Raw genomic sequence first — 19,245 nt, 5'->3', positions numbered from 1 at the left:
ATTATTGATCTGTCGTAGAGATATGAATTATTCAGTTGTGACTATGTATTAGTGTTAGGAAAAGGTACTTTTAAAAAGTAATATACAAACTTACATTACTTTTTTAAAAAGTAATGTGATAAGTACTTATTATGGAATGTATGTGCTAGATTTTCTATTTTTCATACTATGCTTGCTTAATTTTAAATAATGCTTGCGATAATATATATATTAAATATATAAAGTGCTCAGCATAATTGTGTACTCTGCATTTTGAAAATGAATATTTTTCCTCCATTTCTCAGTGAATGTAGGTAATGTATTTTGGTGAATTTAAATGAAACAGATTAATTAAACAAATATATTTATTAAAATAATATTTACTCACCAAAAATATTTAGAAATTGAAAGATAATACAATTAAATTCAAGCAAAATATTGCAAATAAATTACGACCCACAATTTTTTTTTTTATTTCAGATTTTTTACATTTTTCTTTTAAATTTGTATTACATTTTTTTCTATAACATAAATTTGGGTGTACTTGTTTTTGGACTGTTATCGTAGGTTATTTTGTTAGATAAGTTCAGATTTGGCTTCAGTACTGACTAATCTAATGTATATGGACACATATTGTATAGCTTCCTAGTGAAAATATGAATTTAAAAGAAAGATTTGTGAGGGTTGTACATAAGTATGCTGAACACTTAAAAAAAAAAATAAAGCCCTTTTACACCTAACATCGAGTGTGAAGTGAATGAATCTCAGATGAAAGCACATGGTAATTCATGTCTGTACAGTTGAGGCACAGCTAAAACAAACCTTTCTGAACTGCATAAAGGATAGGGTGCATGATTAAAAAAAACAACTCTCTTCTGCAATGAATTGCTGTTTGCTTTTTAATTTATTCAAATCAAAATTACTCTCAGATATTTTTAATTAAGATATCAGTGTTATTGTTTTTCTTTTCTCAAGATGCACACCAGTAATGTGTTTTTCATTTTTATAAAAACTGCTTAAAAACCATCATTTAAAACTTAAATCAATTTAAAGTCCTGTTTTACTAGTCTAAGCCCTGTTTGTAAAGTCATGCAGCTGGTAATACTACAATTACAGTATGTATTTCATATTTCCCCTTGTTTATCACTGAAATTATCACTGACTCTTTGACCCTGCTGTTTTCTGTGGCAGTCAGCACATTACTCACTTAATGAGCCCATATTATATATGAAATAGGGTCATATCTTGGTTGTAAGGGTCTCCAACAACAGTCTAATATGCATGCAAGGTCAAAAAACACTTTTATGGTCTTATAATCTGCATTTATTTTTACCTAATTATCCCAGCGACTCCCGTATGAATCGTCCAGTGATTCATTTGTTCCCAAACCCCTCCTTAGCGCGAAGCTAATCTGCGCTGATTGGACCGATGACAGTCTGTCGTGATTGGTCGACTGCCTTCAGTCAGAGAGTGAAATGGCCAATAGCTAATCAGCAATATAAAAAGTAATCACAGTTCATACACGCTCGATAGTGTAGGCGTGGATTTTAGCTGCCACACACACACAAAAACACACACACACACCTCCGGACGACAACGCTCCCGCTTCCGCCCGCACCCGCCAGGTTTTAGCCTGAGAGCCCGCTTTGTTTTCTGCCCGCCGCGCCCGATCTCGCTAGAGCGGGGGAGAACACAACCAAAAGTCACCCAGCTATTGACCTTATTCTAAAATGCGGAAGTGCGCCTGTTTTTGCGATTGTCTTAGAACTTCCGATTCAGTCGCCTATGGTAGAAATGACTAGGAATAATAAACGGCAGAAAATGGCCAAACTACTTGCTCAACAAACAAATGTTTGCATGACTACACAGACCAAGTAGCATAATATAATAGGAAAATATTAAATTGCAACATCAAGCAGCGTAACGAGCAGTTGTTAACGTCAAAAAATGAATGGAAGTGAATGTGACCGGAAGTCGCGAGACAAAAAGATTCAAATCGCAGCGCCCACTCGACAGCTGAGAATAAGGTGAATACAGTCCAGACAGCCAAGATGTCTGTATAAACACACACACAGCACCAAGCACACAAAGCTCGCTCTCGCTCGCTCTCTCTCTCTCTCATACGCGCGCGTGCGCACTAACACACACACACAAGCACCAAGCAGACTCTCTCTTTCTCATTCGCATAGCAATATCCGTGATATTGCTAGACAGCCCGCTCCCGTCCCAAATTAAACCCGTTACCGACCGCTCCCGCGATTTATTCGGAAATTTATTCCCGCGCCGCAGAAATCTGGCGCGGGGACAGCCGCGGGAATGCAGAACTCTACCACGGAGCTCCATAAACAAAGCAGCACGCGTCGCGTTTTTAACGTGACTTTGCACGCGATAAGAGAATATAGCCAGTTAACCGGATACAGTACACGCGGTTACAAGTAACAAATCACAAATACAAATACATTTGCAAGCTAGAGTCAACGAGGCAACAACTTTAACCGCACGTACTTACACTTGAGAAATGGAAACCCATCCTGACGTCTATCAGTAAGTTACTCTTTACTGATCCTTCCTTTAACAAACGCAGATGAAGTATTCTTTGTAGCATGCAGTTTCCAGAAGTTTCCAGTAGTTTCCAACTGCATGGTTATAATGCTGATGTTTCATCTTTGGGTAGAGACTCAATATAATATCCATCTGCAGTGTGACTTCAATCGACCGGCATGTTTGTGTGTGTGTTTGTGTTTGTGTGTGTGTGTGTGTGTGTGTGTGTGTGTGTCTGGGTTTCTGCGTCAGAGGGCGGGGCCTCAAGTTTGAAATCTCCCGGGTTTGCGCGTGCACGTGAATAACTTGGTTTCGTTTGTACGTCATGGCGAAACACCTAATGAATCGGTATCAAGGCGACTCGTTTGAAGCACTATGAGTCGACTCTTTTATAGATTAATCAACCGTTTTAAACACTGTATTCTTACAGATTTAAGTCTTAGCTGGATACTTCACTTAACTTAGAGCTGTGTTACACACTACATGGAGGGGAATTTTCAAAAACCCATAATATGGGCTCTTTAAGCGAGCGAAACAGGATGTGGTTAATTTTCCACTAAAATAACATAAATGTAATATTAAAAGTGTAATGCTTTACGGATATAACCATAGGCAAATGCACCCAAAACACTGCTTTCTTCCTTTTTCACGTATTCGGTGCATACACAGAAATAAACATGAAAAAATTCAGTCAAATGTCCAATCAGTTTGTCACATGTAACCCACGATACTTGTGCCAACACATGCCTCCCACCAGTGCTGATATACACCCATATCGCACTGCTACGAGTGTGATATTGCTCATATATATATATATATATATATATATATATATATATATATATATATATATATATATTGTGTGTGTTTGTGTGTGTGTGAGAAATCATTTCAGCATCTTCTTAGTGGTAAAATTTCACAATTAATACGCAATTTAAACAATAAACGATATAAATATAATAGTTTTCTACTGTTAACAATATAACAACTTACATCTCTTGCATTTCATTGGCTTGCGAACACTGAACTTTCATAGCAACGGTATACACAAGCTAGAGGACAAGAGAGATCTGTTATTGTATGTACAGCAGAACTGAGGAAGGCACAATGATGTCATTCCAAATAGCTATTTCCTTGGATGCTGTATACTCTATTATAAGTTATTTATATAAATAAATAATTTTAATATATATTATTTAATCAAGTATCCTGGCAGTGTTTTTATATTTATAAGGGTATTTCTATTTGCTCTGTTGCTGTACACTTCCAACTAGTAACCTGGGTTACACATCTCACATTGGATTATGAAAAAAAACTTTGTGAAATATTTCATAAAATGCATAAACCGGGATATGAAATAAAATAATTGTGAATCAAATATTGGTCTCACTATTTATTAAGTGTCCTTAACACTATATATTAACATTTTTTAAATTTTGTTTATAATGCACAACACCTACAGCATGGTGCTGGTATATAAATGCAAGAGTGTTTGGGTCTTTCCCAGTGTTGGGTTGCGGCTGGAAGGGCATCAGCTGAGTAAGACATATGCTGGATACGTTGGCGGTTCATTCCACTGTGTTGACACCTGATTAATAAAGGGACTCAGCCGAAAAGAGAATGAATCAATGAATGAATGAAGACACAGCAGCCAGTTACTTTCAGTTGTCGAGTTTTTGACATTAAAAAGGTGTGTTTGTGTATGAAACGTGCATGTGTAGTCCCAATTTACACTCTGATAAAAGATTTTACAGCCAATTGGTTTACAGAGTTTACTCCAAAGTAAAATAACCAACAAACCAGATGCTAATAATCAAACAGAGTTCAATTTGATATACCTGAATGATTTTAAGAATGTGTGTGTTTACTTAATTTGTTACTGAAAACCGTTTTAAGTTAAGTAGTGGATCCAGTTCTTTACTTTTTTACAATGCAGGATGTCTCTCATGTGATTTCCGCTTTTCTTTCTGCTTATTTACTGCTTAAGTCAAACAAGCCAGAACCTTGAATGCATTTCAGATACCAGAAGTGAAACTGTGACAATGAAGACACAAAAGATCTTCATGAGGAGTTTGGCTGTTGCACTTACTGCATCAGTGATCTGGACTGTTACAGGTAAAATGCACTTAACATTTTCCACTTCACCCAATAATGAAGTATTCTGAAGTTTACTCTATCTTTGTTTCGTTTTTAGCAGTCGCTGATAATGTGGAATCATGCTGTACCCCAGTCTCCACACCAGAGCTCACCGATCCCATCATGAGTGTGAGGATCCAGTTTGAAAGTCTTGAGTGTGAGACGGCCATCGTGTAAGACTCACTGATCCTCTCTAGGGAAAAATCAGTGCAAGAATTTTAAAAATACTGTATCTTTATGTATCTGTTCTTTCTGTCAGCTTCAAGACTGAAGAGCGGGAGTTGTGCTCTGATCCTAGACAACTGTGGGTGAGGAGGAAGGTCATGCAGTTCTAGTAAGTGAAAGCAAACACATTTGATAAAACTACATTTTTCAGAACATAAACTGCTTATAAAGTGTTCAAACATCAGGTGTCCTGCACATTTAGTAATGCTTTTAGTGATGCCCAGAGAGGGAAAAATGTACATAACCATAGTACATCTTTTGTTTTGCTAACACTTTATTTTGATGGTACATTTGAGTATTTGTAGATTGTCTGCTTAATATCTGTTGACACTGCTCCTTCAACAGACATACTGACTATAAGAAACTTTGCAAATACATGTCAACTTACACTAACCCTAAGCCCAATTATGGTATATTCTAATGAGAATTAGTTGGCATGTAGATGCAATGTAACTTAAATTCAACAAACGGACAATCTCAACAAAATGTGACCTTTGTTTTTATTTTTTTATAAGCTACAAAAGTGTAAATTGCCTCTTAAAATAAGGGGAAAAATCTGTGGTGTGTGAGGATGTGTGGGCAGGTAAAATCTAAATATTGGGCATTCATATGCAACACATGAAAAAGATTTATCTTGCACTTACAGGTGGCATTTGAGCCTAATAATGGCAAAAAAGGGGGCTATTTTGTGTATATTTATTTGAAAGAAAAAGTTCAGATTTACATTAAATTTGTGTTAGAGTGAGATTGTGAAAGAGTGTGAAGTCTACACATGCTCACATATACAGTGGAGATCAAAATGAGAGAATTATCTACAATTTCCGGATGGTATGTCACTGCTTAGTCTTGTTTGTGTGATCCTAACAAGAGTAAAATAGCATAGATAAAATGTTATGTTTATGTTTTCTGAAGAAGAAGCACAGTATTAAAATCTTAAGTGAGATATTTGGAAAAGGACACTGATCAAAATCAAATAACACATGAATAATCAATATGAGAGGACAGGATCATTCCTATACATAAACAATGATCTTAATGGTGTATTTAAAATAGTATTTTATGTCATGTTATGTGCCAATTGGACAATGCATTTCCTTCTAATAAAGTAAAATCAATCAATCAATCAGTAATGTGAAGAATCTCTGTAGACAATTGGAATCAAGGATGTCAGTATATAGTGTCTCAGAGCATTTAAAGTAATTCAATTTATTTAGGTCTGATTGGAAACATAATAATCATCAAATTAGTGAGAGGTCGAACACAAAGTGTGTGAAAGATTGGTTAAAAGTGGAGAAGTTCATACTGTGAGAGACCAACTGAAGAGTTCAGATGCAAAAACCTCTAAGTGCTGTCTGAAATTTCCATCAGAAATTAAAAACATTTTCAGCCTCCTTTGTTTATGTTGAGATATATTACTTTGAAGAACAGGAAAAGGACTTATTCTTTGCCATAAAAGTGATATTACTGAACATACATACATGGAGCCTGATAAAAATACTAATTTTAAAGGAAAATTTCAGACGACACTTTTTGCATCTGAACTCTTCAATGATTTTTTTTTCTTTTTTGAGAAACAGTTTTACCGCTATGGTATTGCTGCAATTAAAAATCCTACAATTTTGTAACTATGAAGTTTACATTATTTCTGGAAAATAAATAATCTCTAATTTTAATCTCCACTATGCTACTTTTTGTGACTCAAATGTTGGCAAATAACTCAACCACAGGTGTGGACTCGAGTCATTGACCCAATCGAGACTTCACTTGGTTGGTCTGACTCGACTCAAGATTTAAATGCAATGACTCAAGACTTTACTTTTGAATTGCAAAACTTTGACTTTGTCTCCCCTCTAAACTCAAACATCAGTCAAATCTGAATTATAGGCAACGTCAGCAAATGTCCTTACAGCCTAGCAACAATTCACAGCACAATAGTATGTGTAACATGATCTAACAATATCTACAGTAAAAGCCAGAAGAATAGACTTGGGTCATTTTTAGCCCTTATTGTACAAAGAGGGAAAACACTGAAGATTGAGGTATTGTGACTGTCATAGTAAACAGCACTGTGTTTTCTTTCTTGTTTTGCAGCAAAAATAAAGTAACCAAAAAGACCAACTAAATCCTATGTGACTTCCACGATACCACCATCATCATCATCATTGATTAGTAATGGATAACAACTCAGAAAAAGAATAATGTATCTTAGAAAAAATATATAAATGTGATGTACAATGATGATGTGTGGAGCAACTGCAGCTTGAATCTGCAAATAAAGTATGATCAGCAACAATTGGTTTGGCTTGATGTTTCTGTTTTAAAACAATTTTTATATAGGCTTTTCCGATTGTTCCGAATTTTCCTGTTGTTTACCTCAATTATTCTTCCTCATGTGGTTTTAAAACTATTGGAGTTTCCTTCTTCTGTGGAACACAAATACAAACTGGTCACACTTCTTTCCTCAGGAAAACTTTGTATATATTTATATTATATGTATCATTATTTTATAGTTTAATTTATTTCATAATAAATTTCATTTGTTCTCCTGTGATGGTATGTATGTTTGTACCCAGTTCCTTGTGTGTTTGGGCACACTTGGCAAATAAAACTCATTCTGATTTTTCGGTAGGTAAAAAATTACCATAGAAGTCGATGAGGTGCCAGCAACAGAATATTTCTGAATATGTTCTTTTGTATTTAACGAAGGAATAAACTTAAATAGGTCTCTAACAAGAGGAAGTGTGAGTAAATTATGACAAAATTTTCATTTCTGGGTGAACTATCCCTTTAAGTATGGAAGCAGTTTAAAATGTTTGAATACATAACTCTGAAATGAAATGAAATATTGAAGAATAACTATGTATAACTATGCATACATATGTTAGGCCTAATTGCACACATCCCTATTCAAATGTAAAGATATTCAAGAGCAAAAAGGTAACACCACATTTTAAAAACTATATGTGAACAATTATATGCTGCACATTTCATAGATGTTTAATATGGGAAAAGGCTGGTATAGCATTTCAAAAAGTTATCTCAGTTACCTCTGGTATTTTAAAAATCCTTCAAAAAGCTACAAATTGTACTGTGGCTATATAAACCAACCTGAGGTAAAACTATGATTAATGTTTCATTAAATAATTAAATGGGATAAATTTTTTATTGTACGTTTTTTATATTACAGAACTAGCACATGTAAATGTCTTTAAAAAATTATATCAAGCAGTTATTCCTAAAACAGAGACAGCCACCTACTCCCCTTTCACATGTAATGACTTTCTCACAAATAATTTTACAGCCAATGAGTTTACGTTTCTAAATTTACTCCAAAACTAAAATAGGCAGCAGTCCAGACGCTGACCTAACAGAATATTGTTGCATGGTCTTGCATCGGACAGGGTGTCTCTCATGCGATTTCCTCTTTCTTTTCCCCTTTACCACTTTCTTTCTGCTTTACTAAGCAAACTACTGTAGAAAGAACCCTGAATTTATTGTACAAGACGCACATACAGGCAGTGTGACAATAATGCTGCCACTAGAGGTCAGTATAAAAGATATAATAGCAGGCCAGCAGAGTGCTAATTCCTGTTAGCATTCTCAGCAGTTCTGACAGAGGCATTTTTATAGCCTGCAGTTATTTTATTAGAATTTCCTATTAGAATTAATTTATTAGAATGTCCTTTTAAACAGCACACGATGCATTCATATTTACTAAGCAGAAATAAACTGCAGTTTGCATTCCCTTTGCATTCTCAGTGGTGTTGATGGTTAGCCATATTTCCATCCACTGACCTCTAAACAATCATATTCTGTAGAACAATAGACACACCACAGCACGTTTCTGCTGCTGTGGTTCACTCTGGTAATGTGATAAATTGGGCCAACCATAAACCATTGTGATTTCCAGTGTAATAACTAAATTGCTTAAACGAAGAAGCCCCTATTCTACATGAAATAGGGTCATATTATTGGTTGTAAAGGTCTCCAAGAACAGTCTAATATGCATGCAAGGTCAAAAACACTTTCATGGTCTTATAATCTGCATCTATTTTTACCTAATTATCTCAGCGACTCCCATATGAATCGTTCAGTAAATCATTTGTTCCCTAACCCCTCCTTAGCGTGAAGCTAATCTGCGCTGATTGGACCGATGACAGCCTGCTGCGATTGGTTGACACTGACAGCCTTCAGCGCAAGACAGTGAGACAGTGAAATGCCCAGCAGCTAATCAACAATATAAAAGTAATCAGAGTGCATACACGCTTCATAGTGTAAGGCGTGGATTTTGGCTGACAATGGGTGAATGTAAATACAGACGATGGACATGGAAATACTGACGACTAACTATTTTATTGAGCAAAAACTCCAAGAACTGGCGGGGAGATCTCCTAGCACACTCTACCTGCTCTTTTAACACACAAACAAACACGTGCGCGCACACACACACACACACACATTACCCTCCTCCACAACACACACACAGACATACATTACCCTCTTCCTCAGAGGACACAACAAACACACACACACATTACCCTCCTCCTCAGAGGTCCGTAAACAAAGCGGCATGCGTCCCATTTCAACGTGGCTTGATATGAGAATATAGCGAGTTAACCTGATACAGTACATGTGGTTACAAGTAACGAAATACAACTAAATACATTTGCAAGCTAGAGTAAACGAGGCAACAACTTTAATCAGCACTCCATCAGCACTCTTTACTGATCCTTTCTTTAACAAACGGCCGATCTTCTTTGTAAGCATTTAGTTTCCAGAAGCACTCAAACTGCTCAAAGCTGGGCTATAATGCTGATGTTTGGTAGAGAATCAATAATATCCATCTGCACAGCGTGACTTCATTTGACGGGCGTCTCTGTGTGTGTGTGTGTGTGTGTGTGTGTGTGTGTGTGTGTGTGTGTGTGTGTGTGTTTGTGTGTGTGTATGTATGTGTGTGTGTGTGTGTGTGTGTGTGTGTGTGTGTGTGTGTGTGTGTGTGTGTGTGTGTGTGTGTGTGTGTGTGTGTGTGTGTGTGTTTGTGTGTGTGTATGTATGTATGTATGTGCGTGTGTGTGTGTGTGTGTGTGTGTGTGTGTGTGTGTGTGTGTGTGTGTGTGTCTTTTTTTCTGTGTTAGTGGGCGGGGCCACAGGTTTAAAATCTCCTGGGTTTGCGCACGCAACTACTTGTGTTTCGTGGATACATCGTGAAACACAAAATGACTTGTTAACAAGACGACTCATTTGAAGCACTGAGTCGACTCTTTTATAGATGAATCAACAGTTTTAACACTAAATTTAAGCCTTAGCTGGATATTTCACTTCACTTAGAGCTGTGTTACACACTACATGGAAGGGCATTTTCAAAAACCCATAATGTGGGCTCTTTAATGTCACTTACCAAGTGTTAAGCTTGAAAATATGTTTAACTTTCAACATCAAGCTTAAGCAAATACTTTAAATATACTGTATTTATTTTTGCATTTTAGTTCAGTTTATAGGCACTTTATTTAAATTGTTGCTATAATTATTATTAATCAACATATAAATTATACAATTCGTTCATTTTCTTTTCGGCTTGGTTCTTTTATTAATCAGGGGATGCTACAGCAGAATGAACCACCACTTATCCAGCACGTTTTACGTAGCTGATGCCCTTCCAGCTACAATCCATCACTGTGAAACATACACACTCATTCACACTCATACACTACGGAGAATTTAGCTTACCCAATTCACCTATGCCACATGTTTTTTGGATTTGTGGGACAAACTGGAGCACCTGGAGGAAACCCACGCAAACATGGGGGGAACATGCAAACTCCACACAGAAATGCCAACTGACCCAGCTGGGGCTCGAACCAACCTTCTTGCTGTGAGGCAATTGTGCTACCCACTGCGCCACGATGATGCCCTAAATTATAAACATAATAATAATATAGAAGATTTAGAGTTATTGGCTGGGAGCAATTTGCAAAGGACATCTTGCTTTACAATTAATTTCTTTAAATTAATTTTTTTTAAATTAATTAAACAATTAGTAAATTATTAAATTATCATTACAATTACTATTATTATTATTATTATTATTATTATTATAAATGTTACATAATTATTATTATTATTGAGTTTTTTTTTGGTATAATTAATATTATTACTGTTGTTGCTGTTGTTATTATATTAAAAGTATTATTTATTTTAAATATTTTTTTTTGTTGGCACATTGCGTTTTGTCAGAAACCACAAGCAGGAAACAAGCCGACCCTGTTAAAACATAGTATGTGAGAGAAGAGTATGAATGCCATATAATAACAAATTTAATTCCTAACAAAAAGATTTGTTTGTCATCATTTATGTGCATAAAAGTAGCAAAACAAGTAATACATTGCACAAACAGTGAAGTGCTCAATGCACAATTCATTTAATAGCAATCTATTGTATAACATGAAAAAGGGACATACAGTTTTTTTTTAAAAACATACATACATACTTACATACATAGAGATATTGAAGTTTACAATGCGTATCAAGTAAAGAAAAAAGAACGAGTGCTGAAAGATATAGGAATAGTAGGAATTATTTCTATGTATAAAGAACTTCAGTCCATACTTCTTGGCCTTTTTTACTCTATAAATTGTGAAAAAAATACAATGAAAGTAAGTGCAAACTACTAAGGAGATGACAAATATAAAAGAGATTCTGACCTGAACATTTTTGAGAATCCATTCCTGGTGACTGAGGTCATGAGTTGTTCCACAACCTTTAAATAAAAACACAGTAACATATTAATAAAACAATCAAGGAATTCTCATGGGAATAAAATCACGATTGAGTAAAATTCACCTTTCTGCATTTCTGCTGCTCTCCAACACACACAGACAGTTGACAGCAGTAACAGTAGCAGAAGCACACACATGGCAGGAAGCCATGGGCAGATGAGCACTGCATCAGGACTGACATAATCTGCATCTTCAGTGCTTACTTCTAATATTACAGAAAAAATGCAGATTTATAATTTAGTGCATTTTGGTTCATATGAATTAAAGTAATGGCTGTGGACACTTTTGTCTCTTCTTAATTCAATACTAGGGGAAAAAAAAACTTACGTTTATAGTCCAGTTTTGTGCAGTGAGTTTGTTGCAGAGTATATTCAGTGCAGCAGAAGAGCAGGAGATCATCTTCAGTGATGTTGAGCAGAAGCAGAGAGTGAGTGTTTGTGGATGAACTGACAGATCTGATACGTCCAAAGTAATGTGGGTGAATATTAGTGGGTTCTAATTTAAACTCTGGTCCATAATTATTTTCAACACTCATAATTCGGATAAATGTTTGGTTTCCATCAGTAATAATCCAGTTAATCTCTCTATCATCTTTAATGCTGCAAGGGAGTGTTGTGTTTCCTCCTAGGTGAACCAGCGCTGATGAGCCTTCAGCGACAATCAACAAAACAACTGAGAAATTGGAAGAGAAATAATTGTGAATCTGTGATGAAATGATAAACACAATCTGAATCAAGGAAAAATAAATTTAATATTAGATGCTCTAATTACAAGTGAATAACATTGTAAATATTGTATCATACAGAGTCAGCACTATTCACAAAACACTTAAAGGGATAATTTACCTATAAATGAAAATTCTTCCATCATTTGCTCACCCTTGACTTGTTTCAAACCAGTCTGATTGTTGAAAACCTGTAAATACTGACATATACTTGGAAAAACAAATACTGATATAACAATATTGGGTGAACTATTCCTTTAACTAATATCATTATATAACATCAGTACTCACATGTGAATTGTCTATTCTTGCTATGGCTTTTCTCGCTCTCTCGCATGTGTTGGAAACCACAAGCAGGATGCAGCAGTAGACATCCTTTGACTTATTCTAGTACTAATCATTAGTAGACTTTAGTAAAACAACTTTAAAGCTGAGATTTGCCAAAAAAATTCAATATGTTGTCATCATTTACTTACACTTGTGTCATTCTAAGCAAATCAAATCTAAGGCTAATATTTGAAACTTTTAGTAATATATTTAAGGTCCAGGTAACAAATACTTTGAAGATACACATAATCGTGCACATAGATATACAGAGCACAAGACAACTAAAACCTAATTAGGTTATTGCATCACATGCATGTTTTGCCCTAATTAAATACAGAAACCAGAATCCTCTTTTGGCTTTATTTCTAAGCTAGAGTTTTGTTTAGGATCTATTGTAGATATATCATATTACAATACCATATCACATTACAATATCAATTGTATTGTTGTTCATAATAAATTACAGCACAATCCCAGGGCAATTCGTAACTTTTTGATTAAGAGGCTAATTCGTATGAATTCGTACGATCTAATTCGTACTATTTAGTACGATTTGCTTATCACCCAATCACGGTTGGGGTTAGGGGTGGGGGTAGGTGCCACACCTCCTTTTTAAAATCATATCATATGAATTAGCCACTAAACTGACAAAACGTAAAATAATTACGTTTCCTCGTGAAATCAGTCTGTAAATTACCACACATGGTATATTAATGGGTTCTGCAAATGAAGCCAATGTCCACTCCAGTGAAGAAAATTAATAGAATATACTTTTTAAAATACAATAAATCCAGTGAAAAAGAAGAATAAAACAATAACAATAACAAAACAAAATCCTTGAATTTATCTATACTTGAGGATATCAAAATGTTTATATACTTGAGGATATCTGTTATTGCATAGAAGAAATCCCTTTGAGTGAATACACAGCAATCAGTGTTTGATACTTGACGATATCTAAAGTTTAATATTCTTGAGGATATATTTTGATACATAGAAATCCTTTTTTGCTCTTATATAATACTTTAGAAAATCATGATCTCAATATATACAACCATGCCTAATATCAGATGGCCAGAAAGCGATTTATTTTTTTATAAATGGTTAAAATATTGATGCCGTGATGGAGCAAGTCCAACAGTCCAGAGACTGTTTTGTACAAATTTTATTTAAAAAATCATTTTAATGTGTTATATGACTAAAAAGGAGTCATAAACAAACATTTTCTCAATTCAACTGAAAAACAAATTACACATTGAAAATAAAAAATCCACAATCAATAAAAATGCCAATATAATGTGCTAAAAACATTAAAACAGAGAAAAGTGGCACAGTGCTATCAAAGACCGTTTAAAATAAGCAGGTCTTAAAGTGATAGGTCAGCCAAAAAGGGGAAATTCTGTCTTCATTCACTCACTTTTCACGTGTTTCAAACCTGTTTGACCTTCTTCTTCCTTTAAAAGCAAATAAAGATATTCTGAAAAACCTGTAACCGCTGACTTCTGAAGTATTTGTTTTTCCAAACTATGGTAGCTAATTGTTACATGTTTTCAGCTTTCTTCGGAAAATCTTTGCGTGTGTTTTACAAAAGAAAGGAAGTCGTAAAGGTTTTGGAACAACTTGAGGGTGAGTAAAATTTGGGTGAACTATCCCTTTGAAGGTGCTGTGTTGTAAGCTTTTGACTCTTCTAAAGCATAAAAATATAATATGTTTGGCGATATTAAAAACCTGCAAAGTGAACATTCTTTATGCTAAAGATATTCTTCTTAGAAAATGTCTGTTTTGTGCCAGAACGTCTGTCTTTGTTTTGGTTCTTTTAACACGCCCAATATGCCACTTTAGCCAATTATATTTCAGCAGCCTGAGTCGCCTTGAACAAAACAGTAAATCAGCGTATTTCATTCATTCATTCATTCAGAAAAACTCTCAAAGCATGTGTTGGGGACTGAAATGGGACCTTCAGTGGACAGTAGCAAACTTCGAAATGAGATGCAGATTTAAAGTTTTACATGAGGTTATTAATTAGCAAATAATATAAACATTACTGGTGTTAACATTAGCAGGTTACATTGTCGTGTCCTAACAGCACGTTATGTGGTGAGATTTCCAGGGATAAGGTTGTTTGCACCAGACGAAACACAACAGAAATTAAATACAGCCATTCAGGAGCACAGAATAGTGAACTTACTCACAAAATGGTAAGGTGTCTAATCTAATACATATTAAACCTCTTTGCCTCAACCTTTGTTCAACCTTTGTTCAACCACTGGGTGTCAAACTTACATATTGCACCTTTAGAGCAAAAACATAAAACCCTTGCAATATATTTACTCTGATAAACGATTTGAAAAGTTTTGTGAAAATGTGGACAGGAAGAATTTTCATGACAAGTTTGTTCGCGGTGGTTATTGGTCTTTGTGTTATAAGATACTGTCTGCAATGGATGAACAACATATAAACTGCACATATCACCAAACTAAGTCACAGTCTCTTTTTCTCTAAGTTTTGTCTGTTTAAGTGGTGACTATGGGCAATAAGTATTTTATGTCTAAAATATTTACTCTCATGAAACATTTTGTCTATGTTGCATTGTTCATGTTTAACAGCCGATTCAAAAGTATAATCAGTAAGCGTAAATAGCAGCCCTGCCACTAGATGTCAGAAAATGGCTGAACCAAACAGACCTATAGATGCTGTGACTGAGCTACAGTATCTGTTAGCATCTGTTAGCATTCTTATTCTACTACAATGTGTGTAGCGGCAGATGTGTTTCTTTCCAGGAATTATATTGTTATTTAATTTGAATTCTTCTATGTCAGATTGTATCCACGTGCATCAGTAATTGTAGTCCACAATAATGCTAACCAGCCTCTAAACATTGATGCATTCATGTTTACAGAAGAAAAATAAACCTCAATTTGCATTCTCAGTGGTTTTGACCATTTTCCATCCACTGGTTCGATCAGGCTTATAGACTGTGGTCTTTAGCACATACACCACAACATATTTGCTCCATTAGTAGCTCAGTCCTGTGAAGCGCAGTGTGGTTATAAATGACCAGCATGAATTTCCAAAGAACAACAAGATGTGGTTAACAATCATTAACCAAGATTAGTTTTAAGATGAAAACAATTAAGACTCCTAATTTTAGACATCATTGTTAAGCAAATGCCTGCAGAAGTCAAGATTCTTATTCTTCATTTTTGTGCTGTTTTATAGGCACTTTATTTGAAAGCATTGTAGTATTTAGAGATTTTCTATTCAATGTGAGTGACAGCCTTACTTTTTTAACAACTGGCACAAGACTTACAAAACAGGCTAAATGTTTGTCAATCTGCAAGGAGCTTTTTGATGCTAAATTACAAAAAGCAGTGTTTAATACAGAGATATAAAACTATGTTGACATTATTCATTATGACAAGTTGTTTTAATTTGTCAAAAATGCAATACATAAAGCGGACACAAACAAAAAACTGTCAAGTGATCATTACACAGTTCAATGCATCAAAAGAGGGGGTCATACACATGTTTAAAAATATATAATTATTGTTTCTACAGCGACACTAAAGCTTTTCAACTGTATTAAATACAAAGGGGGAAGTTAAGTGCAATAAAGGACATTAAACAATTTATGAGGACTTATTACTCTGTATAGGTGCATACAGAACTTCAGCCAGTGTCCAATCATTAAGGCTCTTTACGCCCTAGACAGGATGAAAAAAGAACAAAAGTGAAGTTAAAGCAAATTACAGTAACACTCTGCAATAACAGTACATAAAAAGTGATGTATTAATAAGTGAACTAAACATTACCCTATTATTAACTAATGATGAGTTAATGCATAAGCTAATCATGAACTAACTTTGACTACAATATGAGTCACGAGTTCTTGTATGTTCATAGTTTATGCTTTATTTAAACAGCATGGATTCATGGACATGTTAATGTATAATTATACCATGACTTTACTTGGAGGGGCACATCATCATTAACCCATTCTTAACTACTCATGAACTCCTTATGCACGTCTGTCTAGCATGGTTACAGTAAATAACAATAGAAAAGTGTTCTGTCAACATCAACAGTTCATAATTAGTTAAGGATGAGTTTATGGTGATGTGCTCCTCGAAGTAGAGTCACAACATAATTATATATTTACAGGTCATCTGTCCATGTTGGTTACATTTAGCTTAAACTTAAATGTTAATTAGTACATTAATTTACAACATGTACTAATAACTAATCAAGGTAGCCGTCATGTATACATTAACTTATGTGACTCATGTTGTAGTTAAAGCTAGTTTGTGATTAGAGCATTCCTTAACTCATCATTAATTTATAAGAAAGTAATGTTCAATTTATATATTAGTGCACTATTATTCATACTGTTACTGTAAAGTGTTACGCAAATTGCTAATAAACAGACTAATATGAGAGATTCTGACCTGAACACTGTCAAGTGTCCATTCCTCATGACAGCGACCACAACCTTTAAATAAGAACACAGTTATAAATATCAAAAATATACAAGGACTTCTCATGGGAATAAAATCATGATTGAGTAAAATCACCTTTATGCATTTCTGCCGCTCTCCAACACACACAGACAGTGGACAGCAGTAACAGCAGCAGAAGCACACCGACAACAGGCAGCCACACACTGATGAGCACTGCATCAGGACTGACACAATTTGCACCGTTAGCACTTTCGTCTACTTCATTAATCCACTCTTAAAGAATTAATGTATAAAAAAAAAATGTCACAGGGGTGGTCTTTTCCAAAAGGTACAGTTGTGTATCTAACAGGATCACATTTGTACCTTAAAGGTATATATTGATACCTACAAAGTTATACTGTACCTTTAATTATGTGCACCTTTATGGTACTAAAGACATTCTTTTCAAAAGGCACTGCCCCAGTGTCAGGTTTTGTGAGTGTGTAAAGCCAAAATGTTTATGGACATTTTTTGTCTCTTCTTAAGTCAAAAACTAAGGGGGTAAAACTTGAAATGTGTTTAATATAGTAATATGAAAAACCCATACCTGCAGAGTCTAGTTTTGTACAGTGAGTTTGTTCAAGTCTGCATTCAGTGCAGCAGAAGAGCAGAAGATCATCTTCAGTGATGTTGAGCAGAAGCAGAGAGTGAGTGTTTGCGGATGAACTGACAGATCTGATACGTCCAAAGTAACTTGGGTGAATATTAGTGGGTTCTGGTCTAGATTGTTCCCCATCAGTATATTCAAGTTTCATAATTCTGATAAATGTTTGGTTTCCATCAGTAATGATCCAGTTAATCTCTCTATCAGCTTTAATGCTGCAGGGTAGTGTTGTGTTTCCTCCGTTGTGAATCTTCACTGATGAGCCTTCAGCGACAAACAACAAAACAACTGTGAAATCTGAAAGATGGAAAAACAACATAATTGTCTACCAAAATGTGTGTATCATTAAATGTTTACAATATAACATGCTTTTCCAAAGCAATTTACAAAAGTAAAACATCACAATAAAATATAATTTCACATACTCACTCGTAAATTGTGTCAGAAACATTTTCTCAATCTGTCTCTCTGTGGTTTGTAGTGAAAGACACACAATGATAGTATTATCATCACTGCTGCGGGTCTTCAAGTGTGGCTTCCGTCACAAATGTTTGGTTTATATTGCATTTCTTACCTTCAAAGAACTCAGATAGAAAGTCTTGGCTTGCAGGACCCTTAAATTACATTTATATGTGCCCCATACATGTTAGACTATCATTGACTAGTATAATTAACAAACAATCTGAAAGAAGTCTAACCATGCATCATTCAGTAATTTTTCTTTCTTCTTTTTTGAGATATATTGGTGTCTATTGTACATACCACAGCAATTAATGCTTTAATTAATGCACAGTATATTCCAAAATGGGTGTTTTTGTTAGATTTAGCTAAATTTTCAGTCAGGGTTATGAGAAATAGTATACATACAGAAAAGTTAAGTACAGAAATTCTCCATAAACTATGCAAACAGTTTTGAGCTGTTTAATGAGTTATGATTAACATGCTTACATTAATTCTCTTAACTAAATTAAGAATAAATTGTAATTTAATCTAGTTCTTCCTGTTATTTCCAGCCCTGAGAGACTTTTATTTTTGTGAAAGTAAAGTCTTGTCTACACACGCTGCTTTTTTAAAATCTGATCACAATCGTACAACACTATTTAACCACCTCCAGATGTAGTTGAAAACCCATTCATCTGAATAAGCTTTGTAAAATCTTAGGTGTTGTGGTTTAAAAAAATGTAGAAAGCACAGTGGTTCCTTGCCAGTCATGATTTTAATACAAACCCTTGCCATTGGTGTAGTTCATATCTGAATCTGCGTTTTTTCCCACCCAATATTAGATTGAAGGCCCAATCATTTTAATATTTTGTCCCACAATTCCTTTACTAAATAATAAATCGTATGTCATAAAAAATATATAAAGATATAAAGATATAATATATATCATTGACAGTAACTGTGACATGCTTAATAAACTACACAAATCATACAACA

At 34.8% G+C, this 19,245-nt stretch overlaps 3 protein-coding genes and 1 long non-coding RNA gene across 8 annotated transcripts in view; 2 read left to right on the top strand and 2 right to left on the bottom strand.

The window, feature by feature from the left end:
• Window positions 1-19,245, top strand: part of LOC147838064 (uncharacterized) — a 225,325-nt gene that overhangs the window by 191,889 nt on the left and 14,191 nt on the right. The window lies entirely within an intron of this gene.
• Window positions 480-12,690, bottom strand: LOC141380721 (uncharacterized). Of its 4 annotated transcripts, none has more exons than XM_087309739.1 (8): window positions 12,673-12,690; window positions 12,503-12,581; window positions 11,985-12,329; window positions 11,722-11,862; window positions 11,583-11,638; window positions 3,514-3,572; window positions 1,564-1,654; window positions 480-1,465 (listed from the first exon to the last, which is right to left on the bottom strand). In XM_087309739.1, exons 2-8 carry the CDS (start codon window positions 12,525-12,527, stop codon window positions 1,439-1,441), a joined length of 744 nt encoding a protein of 247 aa, XP_087165865.1. In that variant the 5' UTR covers window positions 12,528-12,581; window positions 12,673-12,690; the 3' UTR covers window positions 480-1,438. The 4 variants fall into 4 exon arrangements, with proteins under 4 accessions (XP_087165865.1, XP_087165864.1, XP_087165863.1 ...); XM_087309738.1 differs by having other exon boundaries at window positions 480-1,436; XM_087309740.1 differs by lacking the exons at window positions 480-1,465; window positions 1,564-1,654; window positions 3,514-3,572 and adding an exon at window positions 11,222-11,505.
• Window positions 4,515-7,174, top strand: ccl34b.1 (chemokine (C-C motif) ligand 34b, duplicate 1). Of its 2 annotated transcripts, none has more exons than XM_087308778.1 (4): window positions 4,515-4,635; window positions 4,718-4,829; window positions 4,916-4,990; window positions 6,973-7,174. In XM_087308778.1, exons 1-4 carry the CDS (start codon window positions 4,563-4,565, stop codon window positions 7,001-7,003), a joined length of 291 nt encoding a protein of 96 aa, XP_087164904.1. In that variant the 5' UTR covers window positions 4,515-4,562; the 3' UTR covers window positions 7,004-7,174.
• On the bottom strand, window positions 15,924-18,738 carry LOC141380722 (uncharacterized). Its single transcript, XM_087309750.1, has 6 exons — window positions 18,383-18,738; window positions 18,238-18,276; window positions 17,752-18,105; window positions 17,280-17,378; window positions 17,154-17,197; window positions 15,924-16,412 (listed from the first exon to the last, which is right to left on the bottom strand). The coding sequence occupies exons 2-6, from the start codon at window positions 18,257-18,259 to the stop codon at window positions 16,338-16,340; spliced, it is 594 nt and encodes a 197-aa protein (XP_087165876.1). The 5' UTR covers window positions 18,260-18,276; window positions 18,383-18,738; the 3' UTR covers window positions 15,924-16,337.

This window comes from Danio rerio, chromosome 24, assembly GCF_052040795.2.
Source record: "Danio rerio strain M-AB ecotype USA chromosome 24, GRCz13ab, whole genome shotgun sequence".
NCBI classification, from domain to species: Eukaryota; Metazoa; Chordata; class Actinopteri; order Cypriniformes; family Danionidae; genus Danio; species Danio rerio.
This window is presented reverse-complemented; position numbering and strand designations above follow the sequence as displayed.

What these genes read in the sequence shown, in the direction of transcription:
- ccl34b.1 (XM_087308778.1), top strand. Translation starts at nt 4,563, where the DNA reads ATGAAGACACAAAAGATCTTCATGAGGAGTTTGGCTGTTGCACTTACT. An exon ending in GAGTGTGAGACGGCCATCGT is followed by an intron (nt 4,830 to 4,915) that starts GTAAGACTCACT and finishes TCTTTCTGTCAG; the next exon opens with CTTCAAGACTGAAGAGCGGG. An exon ending in AGGAAGGTCATGCAGTTCTA is followed by an intron (nt 4,991 to 6,972) that starts GTAAGTGAAAGC and finishes CTTGTTTTGCAG; the next exon opens with CAAAAATAAAGTAACCAAAA.
- LOC141380721 (XM_087309737.1), bottom strand. Translation starts at nt 12,527, where the DNA reads ATGATGGAAGAATTTTCATTTATAG. An exon ending in GGAAGAATTTTCATTTATAG is followed by an intron (nt 12,330 to 12,502) that starts GTAAATTATCCC and finishes CCAATTTCTCAG; the next exon opens with TTGTTTTGTTGATTGTCGCT. An exon ending in CACAAAACTGGACTATAAAC is followed by an intron (nt 11,863 to 11,984) that starts GTAAGTTTTTTT and finishes CTGTAATATTAG; the next exon opens with AAGTAAGCACTGAAGATGCA.
- LOC141380722 (XM_087309750.1), bottom strand. Translation starts at nt 18,259, where the DNA reads ATGTTTCTGACACAATTTACGA. An exon ending in GTTTCTGACACAATTTACGA is followed by an intron (nt 18,106 to 18,237) that starts GTGAGTATGTGA and finishes TCCATCTTTCAG; the next exon opens with ATTTCACAGTTGTTTTGTTG. An exon ending in TACAAAACTAGACTCTGCAG is followed by an intron (nt 17,379 to 17,751) that starts GTATGGGTTTTT and finishes GTCCTGATGCAG; the next exon opens with TGCTCATCAGTGTGTGGCTG.